Here is a 26,155-nt window from a genome sequence, read left to right on the forward strand (position 1 = left end):
CCGAGTTTATCTGCAAAGCAACACAAGTTATTGTGAGGTTCATCAATCAACCAGTTAAAGATCTAACCTTATTCAGTGGGAACAAGTATCAATCTATACTTCTCCTATGAAAAACCTTCTAAAGCTGTCTATAATTTTACCTCCAAAGTTCATCAGCAAACAGTTTGAATGCCTGTAATTATCAGGCTGTACTCAAACCCATTAATTAAACCTGAAAACTGTGCTGTGACTCCAAACCCAAGTACCCTCCTGGGAAATTAAGGCTAATCTCACACTTGGATCTGATGATAGAGAAGTGAGTCAGTGTAACCTTTATTAAATCAGGAAAAACAACATGTATGCTGTGGCGGCCTGCAGAAAGCAAAACCTCTTAAAGAAATGGAGCTAATGGTAAGCTGAAGACATCTGATGTTTATGTTAATGAATAAAACACACTGAAACATTTTGTCCTAGTTTTTATTGTTTATTAAAATACTTTTAAATCTCTAGTTTTAGCTCACAAAGAGTGACACTCAATTAGTTTTTTTCTTTCATGAGAAACAATTTAAGCCATAAAAAAGGAATGATGACATTTAGGATATTAACCATCTAGTCCAGCAGGTGGCGGTAATGCACCTTAAAGCTTTAACCGCCAAAGAAAAACCCAAAAGAAGAAGAAGAAGCCACACAGTTCCCGCTTGATTGCGTTTGTGTTTTAGTTTATTGTTCTGGCTCATCTAAAGAGAAGCACTAAGGTAACTTTGATGTGAGTTCAGTCAATCTTGAGTTTAGCTCCTGAGTGAAGTTTTCTGTTGCTCTCCTTGGTCTCTGTTGTCAGTTATTTGTGAACCCTGTGAAAGAAAAAGCCTCTACATCAAGTCAAGCTGCTATAAACTAATTTACAAGAAAATATCAACAAATGCTAATGAAACACAGAGAAGAAAACAGTGGTAATATTAGAAAAAATCTTTAAAATGAGCTAAGCTTCTATTATTTTTTGGTTTGTTACTAAGCGCTAGTTAGCATCTCTGTGGCACCTGCACAGTTTTTGAATGCAGCTAGCTAACCAAGCTAGCTAGCGCCACCCTTCATCCATTTAAGGTAACATAAATTCCAAAAATTCTGACATGTTGGCATTAAAAGCGCTATAATAAAATACATTTATGAGAAATATAAAAATAAATGTATTCCAGGCTAAAACACAGCTGCCTTTTTCTTATCAGGGCAAAGTTGTGTCGGCCCACAGGGCATGTGATTGTAAAAACTGGCCTCATTGTGAGAGGCCTGTTATTAGAATCATTTCAAAGATTATTTGATATATACTGATCAGTATTCAGTGAGTGAGTCTGCTTAACTGTTAGCAAAATAATAATGATAGGCCAGAGATACCAGAGATGCATTTTTAAAACAAATACAGCCTCTGCCCCTAAGAGGGGATCTGTGCTCTAATTTTATCACATTTAGAAGTACTGCTGATTTTTTAAGCTCCATAATTTTTTGGAGGGTGAGATAATTTTCATGTTTGCAAACAAAACTGAAATGGAGGAACAAAGATAAATAGAATAGAATACAATAGAATAGTTTTTGTTATTTTCATTGTACATATTTAACTAAATTGTGGGTGCTCCATACCAACTGTGCTTGGAAAACATTATAAATAGTAAGACAGCTAGAATAAATGACATAGAGGAGGAGTAAATACAAAGAGGAGGAAGGCACACATTAGAGGACAGGTTTCAGAATACTTGAAAGTAGTGCAGTGGACTTGATCCATGTATAGAATCCAAGTGTGAGTGGACTGAGTGATGAGGGTTATTCAGATCATGGCTCAGATTTCTACACCCACTCAGACAGGATAATCTTGTACGGCACACCTGATCATTTCTCACGGCACACGTATGTGCCCCACGGCACAGTGGTTTGGAAACACTGTACTAGTTTTTGCAGCTCCATTGATTGTTTTGTGTTTGTTTTTGGCCAGGACATTCTTTAAACAGGAATTGCTCTCCTGGTACTGGTGTGCCATACTACTAAATTTGGTATCGGTGCTCAAACCTTTTGTGTTTATTTCAACCAAGTTGCCCACCCAGGGAAGCTAAATATTTGTTCTTTGTGTTCTCAAATGAACATATGAGACACTTCAGTGCAGTGTGGAGTCTAACAAAGATCTGTTTTGTGTCCCAGCTGATCAGCAGGAGGAGAAGAGTCTGACGGAGCAGCAAAGGAACAACAGCTACTTGGACTCAGCTCAGCCACTGCAGAGAAAACAATGAGCTCAACACAGAAGGTGACAGAAACTAGTGTTACGAAATACTCCATTAAAAGCTGAAGTACCGATATATGTTTTATGCTAAACTAACTGAACCTTGTGCTAGGGCTGCACGATTTTTTGGCTTAGAATTGAGATCACGATTCTCTCACGATTCTCTTTTCCAGTATAAATATTTATTGCGCTTATTAACTGCACATCAACTTCGTAACAGTTGAGACTGAACATAAAAACAATAAATAAACATAAAAACAACAAATGTCTCACATTTTGTCGTTGCCACAAAATGTTGTACTGCTTGAAATTCCATCTCCACCGTTGCTCGACACTGCGTGTATAGAGCAGGCAGTGCAACAATAGAAAAATTGTTGCGGGACGGCACTGTATAGCGTTTGTCTAGGGTGTTGATCATTTTCCTAAATCCCTCGTTTTGCACAGTGTTGATGGGAGCCATATCTTTGGTCAGGTGATAAGTAATAGCCTCCGTAATTTCTTTGTGCCTGCGGAAGTTCGACGTGTATAGGGAAGCGCTGTATAAGGTTCCCGTTATTGATGTTTGGGTGGTTGACCGGGACGGATTTTCTCCTGTCACTTTCTCGTCATCCCTGACGTGCTCTCCGCTGTTTTTTCCCTGCTAATTTTAGCATCACACGGCACAGCTTCTGTATCACGTGGTATAAGGCTCCGCCCTTGTCATTTGTTGAGCAGGAAGAGTGAGCGCTTGTTTTCATGCAGATTACGTCCCGGATCAAAATGCGGTACAATCGTCGTCGTCGTCTTTTTTTTTTTTTTAAATCGTTGTCATTTGGAAATGAGATCGCACATAAGTATGAATCGAGATCGCGATTTTCTAACGATTAATCGTGCAGCCCTACCTTGTGCTATATTAATGTAATGTAATAATAATGTAATAATACAATGCAGTAAACAGTAAACTTACCTGCTTATCCTGCACTAACCTGCAGAGGATTTTTACAGCAGTCTTTAAATCACACTGAGACAAAATGCACATAAAGAGTTTTGTGTTTGCTGATATTTGTTGAGCTGATAGAAACGCTGCCACATAAAAAATATTTTCTTTGTTGTCTTTGTATTGCTAGATGTTGAAATACCGCGACTGCACCTTATCAGCACCTGCAGTCGTTCAGGTTTTGTGCCAAAAAACAAACACCGGCCCAATTTAACCCCTGACTAAAGCACACAGTTTTGCCTCTTTCATCTCTCATGATTAGTACATGATCATGATTGGATTTCACATGTTACTGTTTAGGTTCAAATCAATTTGATCTTTGATACCTGCAGTGATGAAATAACTCCCCTCAAATGCCTTAAACCAGAAGTAACAAGCCTATTTTGAAAAAGTAAGGAGTAGAAAATACAGATATAATTTTTTTAATGTAGAGAGTAAAAGTAAAAAAAAAAACCCTCAGGTTACAATCAGACTCTGACATCATCCTGCACTGAACCAAGCTAGTAACTGTTACATTTGATTCATTATCATTGAATAAATTAGACAATTACAGAATTATATAATAAGAATCAGCAACAGGAAATATAAAAAAGTACAGACCTGGTAAACATTTATTACTATTCTGAGTGTGTTAGCATTAATATTTGTGTACAAGCAGGAGGGATGGGCATGATTTTAGAGTGTTTACAGTCATTAATTATCTTTAAGACCAGGTTGGATGTAATGTGTTACTACTACCAGTAGGTGGGGATAAGAGACCTTTAAGGTGTTTGGTGCCACATTCCACCTTCAGGATTAAAACTAGTGTTAATGGAGGGAGTTTGAAGCTTCAGTTTGTTTAATGACTGCATTTCACTCACTGCCTCTGTTTGTATCTCTGTCACTGCAGGACCAACGTGGACCGAGAAGTCAGCGCTCTCAGGAGGCCGACAAACCTCACAGAAGAAAGAGAGAGAAAAAATACACCTGTAACGAGTGTGGGAATGGTTTTACTTTGAAGTTTAAACTAAAACAACATCAGCTCATCCACACTGGAGAGAGACCGTTCAGCTGTGACTTGTGTGGAAAGTCGTTTTCCTGGAAGAAAGCCCTAAAAACACACCAAATCGTCCACAGTGGAGTTAAAGCGTACAGCTGTGATCAGTGCGGCAAAGCTTTTACTCAAAAGATCAGCTTACAGAGACATCTAGTTACCCACTCTGGAGTTAAGGCATACAGCTGTGACTTCTGTGGAAAAACCTTCAGCCAGCTACGGAGCCGAAATATACACCTACGCATTCACTCCGGAGAAGATGTGTACTGGTGTGATCAGTGTGGCAAATACTTTACAACAGACACACACTTACAAAGCCACATGTTTACCCACACTGAGGAGAGACCTTATCAATGTGACCTGTGTGAGAAGACTTTTAAAACTCCACAGTACCTGAGAAAACACCAACAGATCCACACCAGAAAGAGACTCTACAAGTGCAGTTACTGTGAGGTATGTATTTTTATTTTATTCTTGTAAGTTCAGTCTGACTGTTTGGAACAAGCCTGCTCATTAAATTGTGTTAGCATGTTAGCACTGCTACTGCACCGAAGAGTAGCTCTGAGCCATTATTCAGAGTTTCATTTCACTTATGATTTTTGTTTACACGATCATGAAAAACTAAAAATGCTGAAAATTGATATGTTGCTGTTATTTAATCTTCAGGCAGCTTCGTGGTATATCATGGTGTTATTTCTGTATAAATGGCCTTTGGTTTACAGCAGCTCATTCCTCTGTCAGGTGTAAATGGAATAAAATAAAACATAAATTAAGTACAAAACCAAACCATTCAGTAATCTTCTGATATGGTTAACAAAGTTGTATCGTTACGTAATGTTTCGTAGTATTGTAGCTGTAGTATTATTGCTTTCATATAGCTTTAGTACTTTTAGTGTTAAAATAGCCATTTAATGTTATAATTGCAGTGTCATTGGGGGTAATAGTGTTTTTTTGTGTCCCAGTCAGCTGAGTGTTATAACTGCACAATTACAGTGTTTTTAATGCAGTATTAAATTAGTATTATTGCAGTGTTACAGTAGTTTAGCACTATGTTCCATCTTGGGACCCCCTCTGTTTAACATTTACATGCTCCCACTGGCACAGATTATAAAGAACAACAAAATAAACTACCACAGCTATGCAGATGACACACAAATATATATCACAATGTCACCAGGAGACTGAGGCCCTGTACAGGCTCTTGGTAAATGCATTGAGGAAATTAATGACTGGTTGTGCCACAATTTTCTCCAACTAAACAAAAACAAAATTGAAGTAATAGTCTTTGGCGCCAAAGAAAAACGATTACAGGTCACCAGAGAACTTCAATCTATACATCTAAAAACCACAAACCAGGCGAGAAATTTGGGTGTAGTGATGGATGCAGACCTAAACTTAGAAAAACACATTAAGACAATAACAAAATCAGCTTACTATCACCTCAAGAATATTTCAAGGATAAAAGATCTGATGTCTCAACAGGACCTGGAAAAACTAGTCCATGCATTCATCTTTAGTAGGCTTAATTACTGTAACAGCATCTTTACAGATCTATCTAAAAAATCAGTCAGACAACTACAGCTCATTCAGAACTCTGCTGCTCGAGTCCTCACTAAGACCAAAAAAGTGGACCACATCAGTCCAGCTCTGAGGTCTTTACACTGGCTGCCTGTCCGTCAGAGGATAGACTTTAAAGTTCTGATGCTGGCCTATAAAGCTCTGAATGGTTTAGGACCAAAATACATCAATGACCTCCTAACCCAGTATGAACCTTCCAGATCCCTCAGGTCATCTGGATCCGGTCTTTTATCAGTTCCCAGAGTCAGAACCAGACACGGAGAAGCTGCATTCAGCTTTTATGCTCCTTATATCTGGAACAAACTCCCAGAAAGCCTCAGATCAGCTGAGACACTCAGTTTATTTAAATCCAGGTTGAAGACTCACCTATTCTCAGCTGCATTTGAATAAAGCACCAAATCCACACTTTTAAGCTTAAATTTCAAAACTTACACTAACTACTGATCTTATCTATTTCTGATTTTATCTGTTTTGATTTTATATACTGTTTTGTTTGTTTTTTAATTAGTTAAGCTTAAATTTTAAAACTTACATTAACTACTGATTTTATCTACTGTTCTGATTTTATCTGTTTTGATTTTATATACTGTTTTGTTTGTTTGTTTGTTTGTTAAGTGGGATTAGAGCTCTGGGTAGCTCCCCAGCTGGGTCTAGACTGGGTCTAGAGAGTATTTTAAATTCAGGGAATTTAAAATAGAAAGTAGCTCGTCCACAGAAGGACTGGTAGCTCCCCTTACGATAAGTGTCGAACAGGTCGCGCGAACAGGTGTGAAATGTGTGTGTTTAGTTAGTTTGTTTGTTTGCTTGTTTTAATCAATTTTAAATCATGCTTTTTATTTGTTTTTGTTTCTAATGTCTCTGTAAAGCACTTTGAATCACCTTGTTGTTGAATTGTGCTATACAAATAAATTTGCCTTGCCTATGTGGGTACTAGGGGTGGGGAAAAAAAATCGATACTGCGTAGTATCACGATATTTTGTTTGCTAATAATGTTCGGAGCCGGTAGCTGGCGCAAAAAGATATTTCTTGGCCAGGAGGCTCAGTGCTGGAAAAGCAACTTCATGTTCCCACCATTTGAGAGGGTCAGCATCACTCTCTACACAAACTGACAACAGGTAGCTAGAAAATTCGATTGCTTCCCTTTTTGTGAAACCAGTGTTGGTGGCTGTGCTGTGCTGGAAGAAGCTTGCCAGTGATCTCTTTTTTTAGCTGTGTGTCCTACTGCTGCTTCTTCTCGGTCTGCAGACTCAGGCACGGCTGGATCAGTCAGCTCAGACAAACACGTACCCTGATAGCTGAGCAGAGACTCTGCCTCCAAGATGAGTTTATGTTTTAGTGCATTAATCTTCTCACTAGGGATGTATTTCGCCCTGAACCGTGGATCCACAAAAGAAGCCATGTCCAACAGGTCACTGGTGGATGGATCTGCATATTTATTGTTGAGGTAATCCACAATGCGGGTCTTGATGGATTTACACAGCTCACTATCCTCCTCTCCAGGTGCCAGGAGACTAGTGTTAAACAGGTGTAGCACAGGTCTGACATAGGACAAGGTCACATACTTCTCTCCTGAAAGTGCATCAGTGAAGTCCTGACAGGGTTTGAGAGCTTTCTGAACTGCATCCAGGACCTCTATGCCCTGCCAAGTAGGGACTAGAGGTCTGGTTTTCATGTCGACAGAGAGGACTTTAGAAAGTGCTCTTTGCTGCTCCAGAACTCTCTCTATCATGAGAAGCCTTGATCCCCAGCGAGTTGTTGCCTCTGTGAGTAGCTGGTGACTTGGAAGACCCACCTGTATTTGCACTTCAGCCAGCTCTCTTCTCTTCCTCCAGCTGTAGGAGAAGCTGCTGACGACTTTCTTACACAGAGAAATAGCCCGGGTAATGTGAGCATCATCCATAGCATGTCCTGTGACACACAAAATACAAACTTTTAAAATCACTTTAATTGTTATGTTAAGATGCAAATCACTCAAAGGCAAATTAACATCCATCTCAGTTGTATAAAATGTGATGCATAAGACTTAACAATATTTGCAAAATGTGTCGTGTATTGTATAACCTAGAAATGGTTCTAGTTAAACTATCTTGGTAAAATCACCAGATCACCAAATGATTAGAACATGTATTTTTTTTTTTTTTTTTTTAAACACCTTTTAATCTCACTATGTATTTAAAAATGTATCCCTGTCTTGTCTCAGCTGTGGTCCTCATTTAGTGTCACAACTCAATCTAATACAAAGACAAATACACCCCAATACGTTTATTGGATTTAATAGGGATAGTTTATTTATTTATTCAACTAACTTTCGATTTCTAAGTGATAGATGTATATGCTGGCTATGACTTATAAAAATATTTGTCTTGTGGTCCATAGGCATGTTTAGCTCTACAAGAGACTCTATACACTTTTCATTTATTAGCGTTTTTTTTTTTCAAATCAACAAATTCAGTATTGCACTTACCAATGGCCAGATGAAGCCTGTGACCAAAACACTGGATCCTCGGCCACTTGTTCAGTTGAACCGCCTTGACAATATTAGCCCCGTTGTCAGCTGTTATAGCAACCAGTCCTGTCGGGTTGAGCTTCCAGGTTTTGAGCACATCCTGCAGGGCTTCAGCTATATGCTCTCCGGTGTGGTCTTGAGGAAAGTAGCTGGTCTGGAGACAGGCAGTTTTCAGTTCCCAGTCTTCCATGAAATCTATAGTCACACTCATATATGGCTCGCACGTCCTGCTGGACCACATGTCGGTTGTCAGTGCGAAGTGAGACACTTTGGTGAGCTGGGCAGCGAGACTCTGTCTAACTTCAGTATACATTTTTGGCAGTGCTTCTCTGGTGAAGTATTTCCGGCTAGGTAACTGGTATCTTCGGTCAAGAGTTTTTAGCAGCTGTATAAAGCCCTCTTGTTCCACATTTGAGATGGGGACCATGTCTTTAGCAATATGATAGGCCACTGCTTTAGTAATTTCCCCCCACAGCACGAGTATATGAGTGTTGTAAGGTGGTCTGTTTCACGGCAGGAACCTCGGAAGACGAAAGGTTTTTAAGCAAATCTGAGACCAGAAGTTTAGGTCTAAGTTAACTGATAAATCCGCTTCCCATTTTGCAATAGGAAGTGATATTGATTCATCTGTTTTAGAAAGCATTCAGTATATTTTGGATAGTAATTTGGGGGGTTTAAGAGTAAGAAATTGAACCACACTTGGTGGTGTTTGTAGTTCAACTTGACCCGGTTTAAATTTCTTTTTTACTATGGATTTAATTTGTTGATATTCTAAAAATCTTTTCTTGTTGATCCCATATTGTGTAACTAGTCCGTCAAATGAAATAAATTCTGTTCCTTCTAGTATATGTTCTAAATATTTGATTCCTTTATCACTCCAATCTGAAAAGTTTATCATATTATTGTTTTGTAATATGTCAGGGTTGTTCCAGATAGGTGTACGTTTGCATGGGATTAATGAAGACGCCGTCAATTTTAGAAACTCCCACCATGCTGTCAGAGAAGAGCTGATGTTGATGCTTTTAAAGCATTCATGTCGTTGGATGTTTGAGCTGATAAATGGTAGGTCTGAGATCTCTAGATTATTGCAGAGTGCTTGTTCTACATCTAGCCAAGGTTCATCTAAGAGGGTGTGTTTTAGCCATCCTGAGATAAACTGAAGCCTGTTGGCTAAGAAGTAGTGCTGAAAGTTAGGCAGTTCTAGTCCTCCTTTATCCTTGGTCTTTTGTAGTGTTTTTAAGCTTATACGTGGGGGTTTATTTTTCCAAAGGAATTTGGACATACATGAATCTAAAGATCTGAACCAATCTTGTGGCGGTTTAGTTGGGATCATTGAGAATAAATAATTTATTTTTGGTAAGACCATCATTTTTATAGCGGCAACCCTTCCCATGAGTGATATGGGTAGACATTTCCATCTAGCCAGATCATCTTCTACCTTCTTTAAAAGTGGGATATGGTTTAATTTAGTTAGATCTGCAAGCTTGGGAGAAACATTAATACCTAAATATTTTATATTTCCCGATTGCAGTGGTGTAGAAGAGGAATTATGGAAGGAGCAATTAATCGGTAGGACTGTAGATTTTGACCAGTTAATTGAGTAATCTGATATTCTTGCAAAAGAGTTTATCAATTCAATCACCCCAGAGATATTGGTTTGTGAATTTTGGAGAAAGAGTAACACATCATCCGCATAAAGGCTGATTTTATGTTCCACGTTCTTGCATTTTATGCCCTTAATTACTGAATTCTGTCTAATTGCTGCTGCTAGTGGTTCAATAAAAATTGCAAATAGTGAAGGGGAGAGTGGGCATCCCTGCCTGGTGCCCCTCAAGAGACAGAAGCTGGAGGATGTCTGGTCATTTGTTCTAACACAAGCTGTTGGGGAATTATATAATATTTTTAACCAGTTTATGAAAGAGGATCCAAAACCAAATTTGTGTAAAGTTGCAAATAGAAATTTCCAGTTAACTCTGTCAAATGCTTTTTCTGCGTCTAAAGAGAATATTGTAGTTTCTAGGTTTTTACTGTATGAGTAGTCTATCAAATTAAGTAATCTACGTGTATTTGTTGATGAGTGCCTACCTTTTATGAAACCAGTTTGGTCAGGATGAATTAAGAGGGGGGTTATTTTCTCCAGTCTCTTTGAGAGAGCTTTGCAGATTATTTTAAGGTCTACATTTATAAGGGATATTGGACGATAGCTTGAGGGATATACAGGGTCTTTGCCTGGTTTTAGCAGGAGATTAATGTTTGCAGAATTCATATTTGATGGAAGTCTGCCCTTTTCTTTAATTTCCAACAACGTTCTGTAGAAAACTGGTGCTAGAATCGACCAGAATTCTTTGTAGAATTCTGCAGGAAAGCCATCTGGTGAATCCAGTGCCATTGCTTGAGTGTCCAATAATTTTGGAAGAGTTATGTTGTCCAAAAACTGATCAATTTCTTTTTTAGATGGGTTTATTTGTGGTGAATACAACGTTTTATAGAAATCCCTGAAAATGTTGTTTATTTGTATCGGATCATATATTGTGTTCCCAGATGAATCTTGAACAGCACATATAGTTGTTTTTTCTTTATTTATTTTTAGCTGGTTTGCTAGAAATTGAAGTTTTTTTTATCAATTATCTCATTTAATTCTAGTTTTGTTTTGCGTATTTTGTTCAATGTTTCCTGATCTTGGTGGGACGCGTAGGCTTCTTCTAGTGATTTGATGTTTTTTTCTAATTCCTGAATATTTTTGTTTTCTTTTTTCTTTTTATGTGATGAGAAAGAAATTATTTTACCTCTCATCACAGCTTTCCCTGCTTCCCATAGAACAGAAGCTGATGTTTCGGGAGTGTCATTATAGTTCAAATATGAAGTCCACTCTTTTTTAAAATATTTAATAAAGTCTTCATCTTTAAGTAGTGATATATTAAATCTCCAGTTTTTTCTTGGCGTAGTATTATTCTTGTGCATTAGTGTTAAAGATACAGGACCATGATCGCTGACAGATATAGGATGAATCTCAGTGTCTGAAATGTCGTTCAGCAGTGAGCTGCTGACCAAAAAATAATCCAGACGAGAGTAGGAGTGATGGACATGTGAGAAAAAAGTATATTCCTTACTGGTGGGGTGAAGGGAGCGCCATGCATCGCAAAGACCAAAGTCGCTCATATACTGTTTGATTATATTTGTGGACTGCCAATTACGCTGAGTTCCCGCTGTATTGAGCCTATCCATGTCTTCATTTAGTCCAAGGTTGAGGTCACCTCCAAGAACAAGTGTGCCATCTAAGTGTTCAGAGAGTGTACTGAAAAAACCGTGAAAGAATGAGGGATCATCAACATTTGGACCATATACACTTGCAATACATAGCTTTTTATCACGTATAGATAGTTTAATGATTAAGAATCTGCCCTCTGGATCTATAACTGTATCGAGTACTGTGAAATTAATATTTTTATGTATTAAAATTGCTGCTCCCCTTTGTCTAGAATTATAACAAGCTGAGAACACATTAGGAAACTCAGGTGTTTTAAGTTCATTCGAACCTCTAAGAGGTCTGTGGGTCTCTTGTAATAGGACAACATCTGCCTGTAGTTTTTTGAGTTGGTTAAATATTTTTAACCTCTTTTCTCTGGAGCCAGCTCCATTTATATTCCATGTAATGAACCTCAGTGTACCCATAGATGTTTGTGTATAACTAGGGATGTATGCTGTGTGCGTTGCTTAGACAGGTGGAGAGAATACGTCACTTGTTCATAAATAAAGAGAAGGAGAGAGAGAAAAAATGTGTGGCGAGATGCTCCCTGAGACTGACTTTGTGTATGCATAGTTACTAATATGAGTAGGCTTGGCTTAAGTGTGTGTGTATCTTATATGACTGTGTGCGCTGTCTGACTGATGTAAATGTGCTGCCGTTGAGTGCATGGTGCGTATGTGTCGAAATAAAGGATGTTTGTGGATGAGTGTCGAAGCAGGTGATCGAGGCAGTGAAAGGAATAAAGAAAGAAACCAAGGACAGGGGTGAGCAGCATAAAACCAAGAGGGGGAAAAGAGAGGAGGAAAAAAAAAAAAAAACGAGAAGAAAAAAAAAACAGAAACAAAACGTAAACATTCCAATTAAATCACTGACGGAGAGTGACGGTGTTAATTCTGCTATGAAATCACACTTTAAGATGCGATTTGATACTGGTAAGTTAAACAGATGTTAATGCAAGTTAGTGTGAGTGGATAGGGAAATGGTGTAGCTGATTCTTATCTGGTGTGAGGTTAATACAGCCACGGAGTGATGTTGGGGTCGCGGTGGAGCTGTCCGTCCACGTACAGCCGGTCCACAGCGATGACAGCGCGGGAGCCCTTCTGGATGAAGCCGCGTCGGATTGGGAAGAGGACCCTGCGTCGTTCCAAGATCTCTTTGGGGAACTGGTCGTTCACGCTGAAGTCCGTTCCTTTTAATTCCCTGCCGCGGCTTTTCACATGTTGCTTTTGTTTGAAGTGGCCGAATTTGGCCACGATAGGACGTGGTCTCCCGGCCGTAGCCCGAATGGGGCCGAGGCGATGTACCCGATCGAAGACGATGTTCTTCACAGTGTCCTCCGGCAGCTTCAGGTGGGTTTTGATGAAGCTTTTTACCGTGGTCTCCGCGTCCTCTCCAGCGGCTTCTGGAATACCAGAAAATACCAGATTATCACGCATGCTACGAGCTTGTAGATCGATAACTGTTTCTTTTATTTTTTTATTTTCTCTATTGAGCTGGGTAACATTATCTGTGAGACATTTCACCGACTCCCTTAGCGTGGCATTTTCAGCAGCAAGCGTTTCCACCTGCTGCTGGCTGTACTCCAGGGATTCTCGCAAGCATTTAAATTCTCGGTGAAGAATCTCCACCAAGGACAGCCTTGCGTCGAAACTGGACAATCGCTTGTCGATTGACTCCAATATGTCGGCAATATCTTTGCCGGCTGGCGATGTTGAGCCGGGGGAATCTGCCGGGCGTTGTCTTTTCGACGACGGCGTCTCAGCTTTGGCCGGGGAAGCTGCACACGGGGTCTTCTTCATCACGAGATCCTGAAAGCACTGATCGATGTAATCTTGGAGAGTCTCTAAACTCTCCTCGTTGTTCTCCAGGGTGTTGGAGATTATTTAGACAAATAGTGTTAGTTATAAGACAATTGATAAGTGTATTTGGTAATGCTGAAGCTTAAATGAATTTGTTCAAATCTAAACTACCATTTGCTTTAATTTTCCGCCAAAATCTCCGGCGTCTGACGTCAGTTACAACATGAGTCGCTTACCTTGTCCGTCACTTCCGTCACTTACTCACCTGCTCCGTCACTTACTCACCTATCCTCCTTACTCACCTATCCTCCTTACTCACCTATCCTCCTTACTCACCCCTGGCATCGTTGCCCACCTCTCAATTTTAAATACACGTAGACATTGAGGGCTAGCAGGAGGGACCATGCGCTTACCTGCTGCTCTCTGGCAGGTAGCTCCAAGCCCTCCTGGGTTTTAAATGCACCTTAGAACACACATGCATCAACATTACAATGAGCGGGTGGAGGGAGGTTCGGAGTCTTCTCTCACCCCCGTTCTCTGCGACCTGCTGGAGCAGGGGGGCTAGGACTAGGAGGAGGAGTTGGCCGTCCGACTGCGGTCTGGAGTGTGGAGCCTTCCTGCTGCTGCGGAGTCGGGGCGGTCTGCCTCCCCCCACCGCAGGGAAAAGGGAAACACCACCTGGGTCTGGGTGCAGTTCCCCCCTCCAGGGGCGGGGGCACCTAGACCCGGTTTGTAGAGTACGCTTGGGGAGTGTGATCGTGTGTACAACGTCTCTTTATGTCTGTCTGCACGTTGGTTGAGTGTGGAGTAAGTGCATATGAGAGCATGAGGGTGGGAATGGATGTTTGTATCTGTGTGTGCCTGTATGTCTGTGTCTATATGTCAGGTTGGGTGTCAGGCGCCACCTCTCTGGGGACATCTCAGGCCCTCCAAGGTTTGGAGGCCTATCTCCCCCTACCACCACTTCCCCTGCCAGTGGCGGACCCCCTCAGACATCGGTGCGTTGGTGGTTCTTTGTGTCCGGGGATGGGCGTCCAGGTACACACCGGCTCACTCCTTGGCGGCCGCTTATCGGGGCCTGGAGCCTGGGGCTCGCTCGGGCCACTTCGGAGGTGGGGTGCCCCCGGCCTCTCGGCCTGGGGCTCGGTCACTCAGGCACAGCTGGCTGCCGGCGGAGCTCACGGGCGCGTCACTGCAACTCCCCCTGGCTTCTGCTCCGCGGCTGCTGAGTGAGCCCTCATCTGGGACTCTCCTCAGCTCTTTCCGGGACAATGGCGCAGCTGCCCCTCTGTTGGTCTTCCTTGGTCTCTTGTGTTCTGGGGGCCTCTGGATGTCTGGAGTTTTGATCTCCTCCACACCTGCTTCACGCCCTGGAGGACGGGGCTGTGGCCCCCCCACACCCTCTAGCAGATTATTACATGAAGGAACCTTTTAAAAAAACAAAAAACAAGCGCGTCCATGCTCACAGGTGTACACACGGGTGATCACACCCACAAACTACACCCTTTTTGGCTCCTACCTCAAAGCACACTGTGTTCTGTTGATCTTATGTGCTGCACAATAATGTTTAACATTTAGTATTTACTGTCATATTCCCATATATCATTGTGATGTTGTTTATTCTATTACTCTTGTTCTCTTCTGCTTGCTTTCTTTTTTCTTTCTCAGCAGGTGATCCAGGTGATTGATATATGCATTTTTTTTCTCTGCCCGTTCTGTTGGTTTTTGTCTTTTGCCCTTCTCCCCCGTCCCTCTTCTCAGCTGTTTCTCTTTCCCTCTTTCTTTCTCCCCTTCTTTCCCCCAGTCAAGTCTGTCCCGTATTCATTAAGTGAAAATAAAATAAACAATAAAAGGTGAATCAAATGGACCATTACGGCAAGGCTGGGATGGTCAGTTTGGTAAAGTAAATCCGTTGGGCATCTTCCTTTGCCTTTAGACAACAATTCTGATGGCAAAAGAGCCAAACGGGACAGGCCAACAAAAAAAAAAAAAAAAAGGAACCTCGGAAGACTTTGCGGTCTGGGCTACAGCACGCAATTTCACACACTCTTCATACTGCACTTTATGGCGCAGTTGTAAATGGTGGAAAAGATTAGTGGTGCTCGAACCTTTCGTTGCGACGCTTTTTCGACATTCTCTACAGAATACATTACAGGGAGTGCAGAATTATTAGGCAAGTTGTATTTTTGAGGAATAATTTTATTATTGAACAACAACCATGTTCTCAATGAACCCAAAAAAACTCATTAATATCAAAGCTGAATGTTTTTGGAAGAAGTTTTTAGTTTGTTTGTAGTTTTAGCTACTTTAGGGGGATATCTGTGTGTGCAGGTGACTATTACTGTGCATAATTATTAGGCAACTTAACAAAAAACAAATGTGTAAAATGTAAGAACATAGAACATAAAATCAGTCTATGCGGATGATGTGTTGCTTTTTCTGCAAAACACACAAACCAACCTCTCTGAGGTAATTACTCTAATAAACTGGTTTTCAAGAGTTTCAGATTATTCAATTAACTGACCAAAATCTACAGTTCTCCCCATTAACTGCTCCTTCCATAATTCTTCCTCTGCCCCACTACAATCCGGAAATATTAAATATTTAGGTATTAATGTTTCTCCTAAGCTTTCAGACTTAACTAAATTAAACCACATCCCACTTCTAAAGAAAGTAGAAGGCAATCTGACTAGATGGAAATCTTTACCCATATCACCCATGGGAAGGGTCGCCACTATAAAAATGATGATCTTGCCAAAAATAAATTACTTGTTTTTGATGATCTCTAACAAACCATCACAAGATTGGTTCAGATCTCTGGATTCATATATTTCCAAATTCCTTTGGAAAGATAAACCCCCGCGTATCAGCTTAAAAACGCTACAAAGAACCAAGGATAGAGGACGATTAGATCTGCCTAATTTTCACCAATACTTCTTAGCCAACAGGCTTCAGTTCATCTCAGAATGGTTAAAACATACCTTCTTAGATGAGTCCTGGCTAGATGTTGAACAGGCACTATGCAAGGATCTAGAGATTTCAGACCTACCATTTATTAGCTCAAACATCAAAAGACATGAATGCTTTAAAAGTATCAACATCAGCTTTTCTCTGACAGCATGGTGGGAGTTTCTAAAAATAACGGAGTCTTCATTAATCCCATGCAAACGTACACCTATCTGGAATAACCCTGACATATTACAAAACAATAATATGATTAATTTCCCAGAATGGAGTTGTAAAGGAATTAAATACTTAGAACATATATTAGAGGGAACAGAATTTATTCCATTTGACAGACTAGTTGCACAATATGGGATCAACAAGAAAAGATTTTTAGAATATCAACAAATTAAATCCATAGTAAAAAAGAAATTTAACCTCAGTCAAGTTGAATTACAAACACCACCAAGTGCGGCACATTTCCTTACTCTTAAATCCCCCAAATTATTATCTAATATATACAGAACACTTTCTAAATTAGATGAATCAATATCCCTTCCTATTGCAAAGTGGGAAGCAGATTTATCAGTCAGCTTAGACCAAAACTTCTGGTCTCAGGTATGCTTAAAAACCTTTAAATTGATTAAAAATCCCAGTCTGCAATTAATACAATACAAAATACTACATAGAGTGCACTATACAGGTCATCGGATGTTCAAGATGGGCTTTACATCTTCCAACAACTGCTCACACTGTCAAGGCAATACACCAGACAATTACTACATTCACGCTCTTTGGTTCTGTCCACCAGTGCAGAAGTTTGGGCACGAGATATGTGAAGACTTATCAAAGTGTCTGAAATGTAAAATTCCAACCTCCCCTTTAGTATGCTTGTTGGGAAAACTGGATGAGGTCACTACAGAAACTAATACAGTCCACATGGTTTTTACTGCCCTATGCATCGCCAAGAAAACGGTCCTCATGAACTGGAAAAATAAAAATAATCTTAATTCTAGCCAATATAGAAACCTTCTAATAGATCACATTAGTCTCGATATAGCCTCTGCCACCACATTAGATCAATCCCTCTGGGCTCCTTTGATCGGCTCCATCACCTAGCGGGGGTAGGGGGTCGTGGTTTGGTCCCGCCTTAGCTACTGTGGTTGATATGGAGTTGGGACGGGCTTAGGGTGCCTGGAGGACCCCTAGAGACGTTATCCCTGGAGGGCTTAACCCGGGGGTTGTGTTCATAACCTGGTTAGTGGCTCTGGTCACTCTTAGAGGTTGTTCTCCTCGTGGCTGCGTGCAGCGGGGCTGGAGGATGGTCTGTACTGGTGGACGTAGGTTACTGGCCTGGTGGCCTGGCTGCCCTTGAGTGGATCCGGGGCAGGCGTGGGGGTTTGGGGTTCGGGGGTGCTTCGCCTCCGTGCTGGGGCTCTGGCTGGGCCTTGGGGGCTTCGGTCCTCGTCGGTGTGTCACCGAGGTTGTGAGCGGGTGGGTGCACGGGGGCTCAGCCCTGACGCAGGGGGCCTCTTGTGCATTGGCCTAACTGGGGGGCTCTTCAACTGGCGGGGAGGTTGTTCCGTTGCAGGTGGGGGAGAGACATAGGAGAGGTGGAGAATAAACTTAACCTGGGTGTCTGTTGTCTTGTGTAGTCTGGGAGACGATTGAATGTTGGGGTGCGTACAGTTTCCTCTGCGGTGGGGTAGGGTGGGCTGCCCCGGGTCCTGTGGGGCTTGGCAGTGCTACTGTAGGCCCGGTCTGGATGGACCTGGGCTCCCTTGCCTTGGTGGGTACCAGAGGACGGGGGTGCCTACTGGGGTCAGCGGGGGAGCTGGCCCTAGGGAGGGGCATCCTCCCCTCCCTCCTTTTCCTCCCCATCCCCGGCTACCTCCCTCTTCCCGCTCCACCACACTCACCCACACAGGTAGGGCCTTGGGGTGCGGGTGTGTCACGAGGGTGCAGGGGAGACATTCCGCCCCCCCCCCTGTCCCCTTCTGGCCACCTGTGCCTCAATTTTATCTCACAACTTAGACATCCACATTACTTACACTCTCATAACACACACATATATATAGGGCCTTGAGGGTGGGCACGTTAACGGCGTCCAGTGGACGGTCTGTGTACTCAAACCTACCTCTGGCGCTGGTGCCCACCTCTCAATTTTAAATCCATGTAGACATTGAGGGTTCTCGGGAGGGGCCGTGCTAACTCTAGCAGCAGCACCATGCTCTCCCTTGTTTTAAATGCACTTTAGAACAACACGCAGCAACACTACACATGAGCGGGAGGAGGGAGGTATGGGGTCTTCACACACCCCCGTTCTCTGCTAGTCATCGGGGCGGGGGGGCTGGGAGGAGATGTTGGCTGTCCGATTGGCCTCCCTGCTGCTGCGGAGCCTGGGACGGTCTGCTTGCCTCCACCCCGGGGGGAAGGGTAACATCTCTTGGGTCTGGGTTCCTTACGTTGGGTGAGTGCTGAGTGTTTGTATATGTGTGCATGAGGGTGGGAATGCATGTTTGTGTCTGTGTGTGCTTGTTTGTCTGTGTCTATATGTCAGGTCGGGTCTTAGACTCCACCTCTCTGGGAACTCCCAGGCCCTCCAAGGCCTATCTCCCCTCACCACACTCCCTGCCGGTGACTGATGCCCTCAGGGGTCGGTGCATTGGTGGTTCTTGGTGTCCGGGGCTGGGCACTCAAGTATGTCCTGGCTCACTCCCGGTGGCTACCTGGCGGGGCCTGGCGCCTGTTGCTCGGTCAGGCCTCCTCCGGGGTGCGGGGGGCCCTCGGGCCTCCGGCCTCTGGGCCTGCAGCTCGGTTCACTCTGGCACAGCTGGCTGCCGGCAGAGCCGGCGGGCACGCCGGTGCAGCCCCCTCTAGCTTCTGCTTGGTGGCTACTGGGTGACGCCTCGTCTGGGGATCCTCAGCCCTTCCCATGAGGGTGGCACAGATGCCCCTCCGGTGGTCCTCCTTGGGCTCTCGCACTCTGAGGCCTCTGGATGTCTGGGGCCTGGATCTCCTCCATGCCTGCTTCATGCCCTGGGGGACGGGGCTATGGCTCGCTACATCATCTTGCAGACCATTACATGTGGAAACCATTTGAATACAAGCGCGCTGATCCACACAGGTATGCACACGGATGTTCACTGCTCGTAGACTTAAATTACACCTTTCTTGGCTGCTACTTCAAAGCACATTGTGCGCTGTCTGTCCTGCGTGCTGCACAACAACATTGAATATTTAGTATTTACTGCTGTTTACACTTAGCTAGATTAATGCGATGGTGTTGTGTTTAGTATGTTGCTTTGGTTTTTTTTTTTTTTTTTTTTGCTTGTTTTCTATTCTTCTTCTCTCAACAGGTGATCCAGGAGATTTTTTTTCCTCCCCCCCTTTCTCACTGTCCCTCTCCCCTTCCGTTTTTCTTTTCCTTCCTCTTTCTCTCTCCCTTTCCTATCCCTCACTCATGTCTCTCCCGTCTGTAACATCTGAAAATAAAATATAATAAATAATAAAAACAAAGGTCGATCAAATGGACCAATACGGCAATGCCACGATGATCCATTTGGCAAAGTAAATCCATTGGGTATCCTTGTTGGTCTTCAGACAACAATTCTGATGGCTAAAGAACCAAATGGGACAGGCAAAAAACAAAACAAAACAAAACAAAAAAACAAAAACAAAAACAAAAATATACCCATTTCAATTATTTATTTTTACCAGTGAAACCAATATAACAACTCCACATTCACAAATATACATTTCTGACATTCAAAAACAAAACAAAAACAAATCAGCGACCAATATAGCCACCTTTCTTTGCAAGGACACCCAAAAGCCTGCCATCCATGGATTCTGTCAGTGTTTTGATCTGTTCACCATCAACATTGCGTGCAGCAGCAACCACAGCCTCCCAGACACTGTTCAGAGAGGTGTACTGTTTTCCCTCCTTGTAAATCTCACATTTGATGATGGACCAGTACTCCACCTCCACCTTGCTGGCATCTGAGTCGGACTGGAGCTCTCTTCCCTTTACCAATCCAGCCACGGGCCCATCCATCTGGCCCATCAAGACTCACTCTCATTTCATCAGTCCATAAAACCTTAGAAAAATCAGTCTTGAGATATTTCTTGGCCCAGTCTTGACGTTTCAGCTTGTGTGTCTTGTTCAGTGGTGGTCGTCTTTCAGCCTTTCTTACCTTGGCCATGTCTCTGAGTATTGCACACCTTGTGCTTTTGGGCACTCCAGTGATGTTGCAGCTCTGAAATATGGCCAAACTGGTGGCAAGTGGCATCTTGGCAGCTGCACGCTTGACTTTTCTCAGTTCATGGGCAGTTATTTTGCACCTTGGTTTTTCCACACGCTTCTTGCGACCCTGTTGACTATTTTGAATGAAACGCTTGATTGTTCGATGATCACGCTTCAGAAGCTTTGCAATTTTGAGACTGCTGCATCCCTCTGCAAGATATCTCACTATTTTTAACTTTTCTGAGCCTGTCAAGTCCTTCTTTTGACCCGTTTTGCCAAAGGAAAGGAAGTTGCCTAATAATTATGCACACCTGATATAGGGTGTTGATGTCATTAGACCACACCCCTTCTCATTACAGAGATGCACATCACCTAATATGCTTAATTGGTAGTAGGCTTTCGAGCCTATACAGCTTGGAGTAAGACAACATGCATGAAGAGGATGATGTGGACAAAATACTCATTTGCCTAATAATTCTGCACTCCCTGTATTCTGCTGCTCATCTGACACTTTGAACCCGAACCATCTCCAAATAATTGAGCCATTGGATTTCTTTTTTCCGACGAGCTCCTCTTCGCTAGCTCCTGTGTCCATCTTGTTGCCAACTGGAGGTGTAGCGATGGGGGAGGGGGTTTGTGTTCAGTGAGGGTGAGAGGCGGGGCAAACAAACCCAGACGAGAGAGAGGCAAAATAGCGGCTCCACAAGTGTAATTATAACCAACATAGACTATATCGATATAAACGATATTGTCACAGCTTATGTCTTGTATAATATATCGATATTTAAAAAAAAAAAATCGATATATCGCCCAGCACTAACAAGGATGGAACAAATGAGATGGATATGACACACAGGATTTGCAAGGTGTGTCGTATGAAAATAAAGCTCTGGGAATACTACGAACATGAGGGCCGATCTTACACGGCGCCATCCAAAAATAGCATTAACCGCGGACGGGAAAGCTAGCTTTGAATCAGCTCCACTGAAAAATCAACCAACGCTGGACACTCTTAGCTTAGCAAAGCTATCTCCCAATTCAGAGCGAGCTAAGAAAAGAACACAATCTATCACGTATTTCATCTGCAAAGACCTGCGTCCTTACAACATTGTGGAAAACGAGGGCTTTTCTTACATGATCAAGACGCTGGAACCCAGGTATGTGATACCATCACGACGTTTTTTCATGGACACAGCCGTACCCAATCTCTACATAGATGTGAAGCGTAAAGTTGAGGAAAGTTTGAGCACAGCAGAAAGGGTTGCATTAACTTGCGACGCATGGACCTCGCGGGCTGTGGATTCATATGTGACTATAACAGCTCATTATCTCACAGCGGACTGGCAACTGCTGTCTTACGTTCTCCAAACTCGAACATTACATGAAAGTCACACCGGAGCGAACATTGCAAATCTCCTGCAAAATGCAGCACAGGAATGGGGGATTGCCGACAAAAATCTGGTGGTTGTCACCGACAATGCTTCTAATATGACAATTGCCACTCAGCTAGCGGGATACCTGAATGTGAAGTGATTCGCCCATATGCTCAACCAGGCATCACAACGAGCCTTAAACCTGCCTGCAGTAGCCAGGGTCTTGGGGAGAGTGCGGCGCATAACTGGGTTTTTCAATAGAAGCACAGTGGCAAACCACGCTCTGGAGCAAAAACAGAAAATATTACAGCTCCCGACTCACAAGCTCAAGCCTGACGTCTGCACAAGATGGAACAGTGCTTATGACATGCTCCAGCGTTTCCTTGAACAACAACCTGCGATTTGTGCAGTGCTGCTGTCTCCTGAAGTCAGAAAGAGTAGCACAGATATCTTTACTCTAAATGAGACGGATATTGGGAACACTGAAGAAATTGTCCGGGCCTTGAAGTCAATGCAAGTCACGACTACTGTGATGTCTGAGGAAAAGAATCCTACTCTGTCTCTCGTAGCACCGCTGCTAGCACAGCTGTTGCACGACACCCAAGACAACATTGGTGACACAGCGCTGGTCAGAAACATCAAGCAAAGTATCAGTCAAGATCTTAAGAAGAGATATGCCAGCACAGTCGAGAGGAACACCCTCTACACAGCATCAGCTCTCGACCCACGCTTTAAAACCCTGCCGTTCCTGTCACTGGAGGAAAGACAGGAAACCTATGCAAGAGTGGTTGCTGAGGCTATAACCCTTCAGGTAAGCAAACATTCTGGTGTTATAATTTAAATAACTTACGTACAATATTAGTAGATCTGTGATATTTTTGTCATATTGGTAATATTCTATTTAACAATTAAATACATTAATTATAATTTGCTAACATATTACTGCATACTAAAAGATATGAAATATTTATTTTCTCCCTCTCTCTGTATGTGTGTGGGTTTTCTACAGGAAGAAAAGAGGCAGCAGCCCATGAACATCATGAGAAACCTGACGAGACTGAACAAAATCCCAGACCCCCTCTCATACCAGCCAAGATGAGGAAGTTTTGTGGGTTAACAGACTTGCTTGGTCAGACTTATGGTGATGTTGGAGCCCCACCAAAATCATTATCTGCCACAGCTGAGGAGGAGGTGAAAAGATACCAGGAGGTCATGTCACTTGCACTCACAGAAGACCCACTAAGCTGGTGGAAATCCCATGAGGAAGTCTATCCTTTCCTGGCCACGCTGGCAAAAAGATACCTTTGTATCCCAGGTACTAGTGTCTCGGCTGAAAGAGTCTTCTCAACCGCTGGAGACATCATCACAGCAAAACGGAGCACTCTGACTTCAGAGCATGTTGATCAGCTCCTTTTTCTGAGCAAGAATGCTGACATTGCTTCACTGTCCAAATGTGTTTAACTTTTTAGGGCAGCAACAAACAGGACAGTTTACTTATTTTAATTTAAGAAATGTTTTATTTTATTTAAATTTAAAACTTTTTTATTTAATGTAAAATTATATTTTGTTTTAAGCTATAATTGTACCAGATATTTACGTTCAGTTAAGTTAGTTACTAGACTGTTATACAAACCGTTCACTTTGTCAGCAATAAAACTGACTGACATGAAAGACTGAGTGTGAGACTTTATTATTAGATAAAATGAATATTGATAAAGTTTATCTTTATGGACAAAATCTGCAGTAGAAAAAAATATGTGATAAATCACAAAATATCGTATTGCAATACCCAGAATATTGCAAAAATATATATTAAAAAAAAATCGCAATAATATCGTATCGTGAGTTAAGTATTGTGATAATATCGTATCGTGGGGTTTATGGTGATTCCCACCTCTAGTGGGTACCCTAAAAACATTAGTGTGGTAGTACTTAAGTGTAAGTGTTGCACACTTGGACAAATGACACTTCCAGGCGTGCATGAGTTCAGAATCGTTCTCTTTACTTGCTCTTTTGCAACTGCAAATACAAAACACAAGCACTTCAGTTCAGCGTAGCTGCGCTCTGCAGGCTATCTGTGCAGTAGAACACACGCGACCATTTTACATATAACTACTGAACACGTGTTAACAAAGTACTCATTTACTCAGTATTTTCCCACCAATGTTCATATTACAATATTCTGCACACTCGTATGCTCCTCCAACTAGTATTGTTGCGCATGGAGACTACCCTCTCGATCCCCTCATTTGCGATGTGACATCCCGTTTAACACCAGTTCAGGTACATCATGTAAATCACAAACTCTGACATTAGCGGTGTGTTCCATTAATGACAGTACCATACTCTAATACATTTCTCATACGTCAACATCATTCCGTTTATCAACACATAACTTGTGCTCACCTGCAAATACAAAACACAAGCACTTCAGTTCAGCGTAGCTGCGCTCTGCAGGCTATCTGTGCAGTAGAACACACAGGACCCCAAGGCTGCCCGATTCAGTGCCTGCGTGAGCCCGAAGCTGCCCGTTTCAGTGCCTGCGTGAGCACCACCCGTGGGAATCATCATTGATCAGAGTATCCTAGCTATATTGCCAGTTATCACAGTATGTGTCAGAAATAGTAATACAGAACTGAACGCATAACATAACAATGATAAGAATGCATGAGATTATGGAGGGGGGGCAATATCTATTACAATACTTCCATCTGTGCCCACCCATTACATGAGTCCCACATAAGTCAGATGTTACTATAATATTAAAGAAGTATTACTGTAGTATTATGGTGGTAGTATTGTAGTTATCGTAGCCCAGTAAACTGAGTGTGTTAATTGAAACAATTAAAATATAACTGGACGTCTGCAGAGATGCTCTTTATTTCAGGCGACGTTCAGGATAAAAGTGTTGAAGGACTGACTTACACTGTCTTTGTGTCTTTGTTTAGAAGCAGAGCGACACAGATGGATCCACTTCTCAACCTTGTCATCGCTGTGGTGGTGGGAAAGACTTTCATTGTGACATCTGTGGAAAAACTTTCAGTCAGCAAGCCGGCCTAAAAATACATCAACGTAAACACACTGGAGACAAACTGAAATACTGCAAAGAATGTGGGAGAAGCTTCCCCACATCAGGTGACTTAAAACGACACAAACTCTTTCACAGTGGTGTCAAAAAGCACCTCTGTGATCAGTGTGGGTCATCCTTCACCACTGCAGGTCACCTTAAAACACACAAACGAGTCCACACAGGAGAGAAACCATACATGTGCAGACACTGTGACAAAAGCTTCTCACGTTCAGATAATTGTAACGAGCATGAACGTACACATATGGAAGGAAACTACAGCTGTGAGCAGTGTGACAAGAGCTTCAAAAATCTCAGTTCATACTCTGCACACAAACGATCCCACGTTACTAATAAACTGTTTCACTGTTACCAATGTGCCAAAACATTCACTTCATTATCTGCTCTGTGCAAACATCAGCGGGATCACGCAGGGCTGAAATCGTTCCCATCACAGGATCAGAGTGAATCTGAAGAGAGAGAAACATCCTCTTCTGGTTTCAGAGTCCAACTTAAAACCCTGGAGATCAGGCTCCACAGAGTTCAGATAGACTCTGCTGTAAAGATCTAATGAGGCAGCTATGAATGAAAATGTTCCCGTAGTTCCATTTGAATCTTTGTAAACTGTTCTTCTGTGGTGTTTGTGTTCAGTGGTTACCTTTTTTTTCAGTGATTTCCGTTTTCTTTCTCAAAAGTTCAATGAAAAATCAGTTCCCTGTTCTTAAGTTTTTATTGAATTTATTTTGTTAAATAAAGTTAAATGAAGTTAAAAAATGTTAAATAAAGGAATAATTTAATGACAAAGATTTTGAGCCATGATGTCATTTCCTGTATTTCAGAGTAAAGACTGAAGTGACAAATGGAAACATGTTTACAGTCAGAGTCTGATGATCTGTTTTCAGTGGCACAGATGGAGGTTTATCAGAGGAGGAGACTTGGCTGTTCTCTACTCACACTGAACAGGGTTCCTGCAGCTTATGAAAAATCTGTCCTGAAAAATAAGATCTTTAAAATCTTTTATCTTTTATCAAACTTGCTGTAGGTATGAAAACTTCTGATTTTCTGTTTAAGCTGTCAAAAAGATTCATTTTGGAGAATAATCTTTTAAAGTTGTGGTTTCACTTGCTCAATTTATCAGCGTTTCC

General features: G+C 42.1%; 3 protein-coding genes across 4 annotated transcripts; 2 read left to right on the forward strand and 1 right to left on the reverse strand.

The window, feature by feature from the left end:
• The first annotated feature begins 489 nt into the window (after nucleotides 1–489).
• On the forward strand, nucleotides 490–25,807 carry LOC309713708 (uncharacterized protein). Of its 2 annotated transcripts, none has more exons than XM_082545519.1 (4): nucleotides 490–745; nucleotides 2,164–2,266; nucleotides 4,108–4,704; nucleotides 24,892–25,807. In XM_082545519.1, exons 2-4 carry the CDS (start codon nucleotides 2,249–2,251, stop codon nucleotides 25,579–25,581), a joined length of 1,305 nt encoding a protein of 434 aa, XP_082401645.1. In that variant the 5' UTR covers nucleotides 490–745; nucleotides 2,164–2,248; the 3' UTR covers nucleotides 25,582–25,807. The 2 variants fall into 2 exon arrangements, with proteins under 2 accessions (XP_082401645.1, XP_082401644.1); XM_082545518.1 differs by having other exon boundaries at nucleotides 490–734.
• Nucleotides 10,731–14,753, reverse strand: LOC309714254 (uncharacterized protein). The gene is made up of 2 exons (XM_082546553.1): nucleotides 13,701–14,753; nucleotides 10,731–13,666 (listed from the first exon to the last, which is right to left on the reverse strand). The coding sequence occupies exon 2, from the start codon at nucleotides 13,379–13,381 to the stop codon at nucleotides 12,593–12,595; it is 789 nt and encodes a 262-aa protein (XP_082402679.1). The 5' UTR covers nucleotides 13,382–13,666; nucleotides 13,701–14,753; the 3' UTR covers nucleotides 10,731–12,592.
• Nucleotides 20,599–23,564, forward strand: LOC309714322 (E3 SUMO-protein ligase ZBED1-like). Its single transcript, XM_082546655.1, has 2 exons — nucleotides 20,599–22,754; nucleotides 22,953–23,564. Exons 1-2 carry the CDS (start codon nucleotides 22,113–22,115, stop codon nucleotides 23,040–23,042), a joined length of 732 nt encoding a protein of 243 aa, XP_082402781.1. The 5' UTR covers nucleotides 20,599–22,112; the 3' UTR covers nucleotides 23,043–23,564.
• Nucleotides 25,808–26,155: the final 348 nt, after the last annotated feature.

Source organism: Aulonocara stuartgranti (assembly GCF_965226115.1).
Source record: "Aulonocara stuartgranti genome assembly, chromosome: 9".
NCBI classification, from domain to species: Eukaryota; Metazoa; Chordata; class Actinopteri; order Cichliformes; family Cichlidae; genus Aulonocara; species Aulonocara stuartgranti.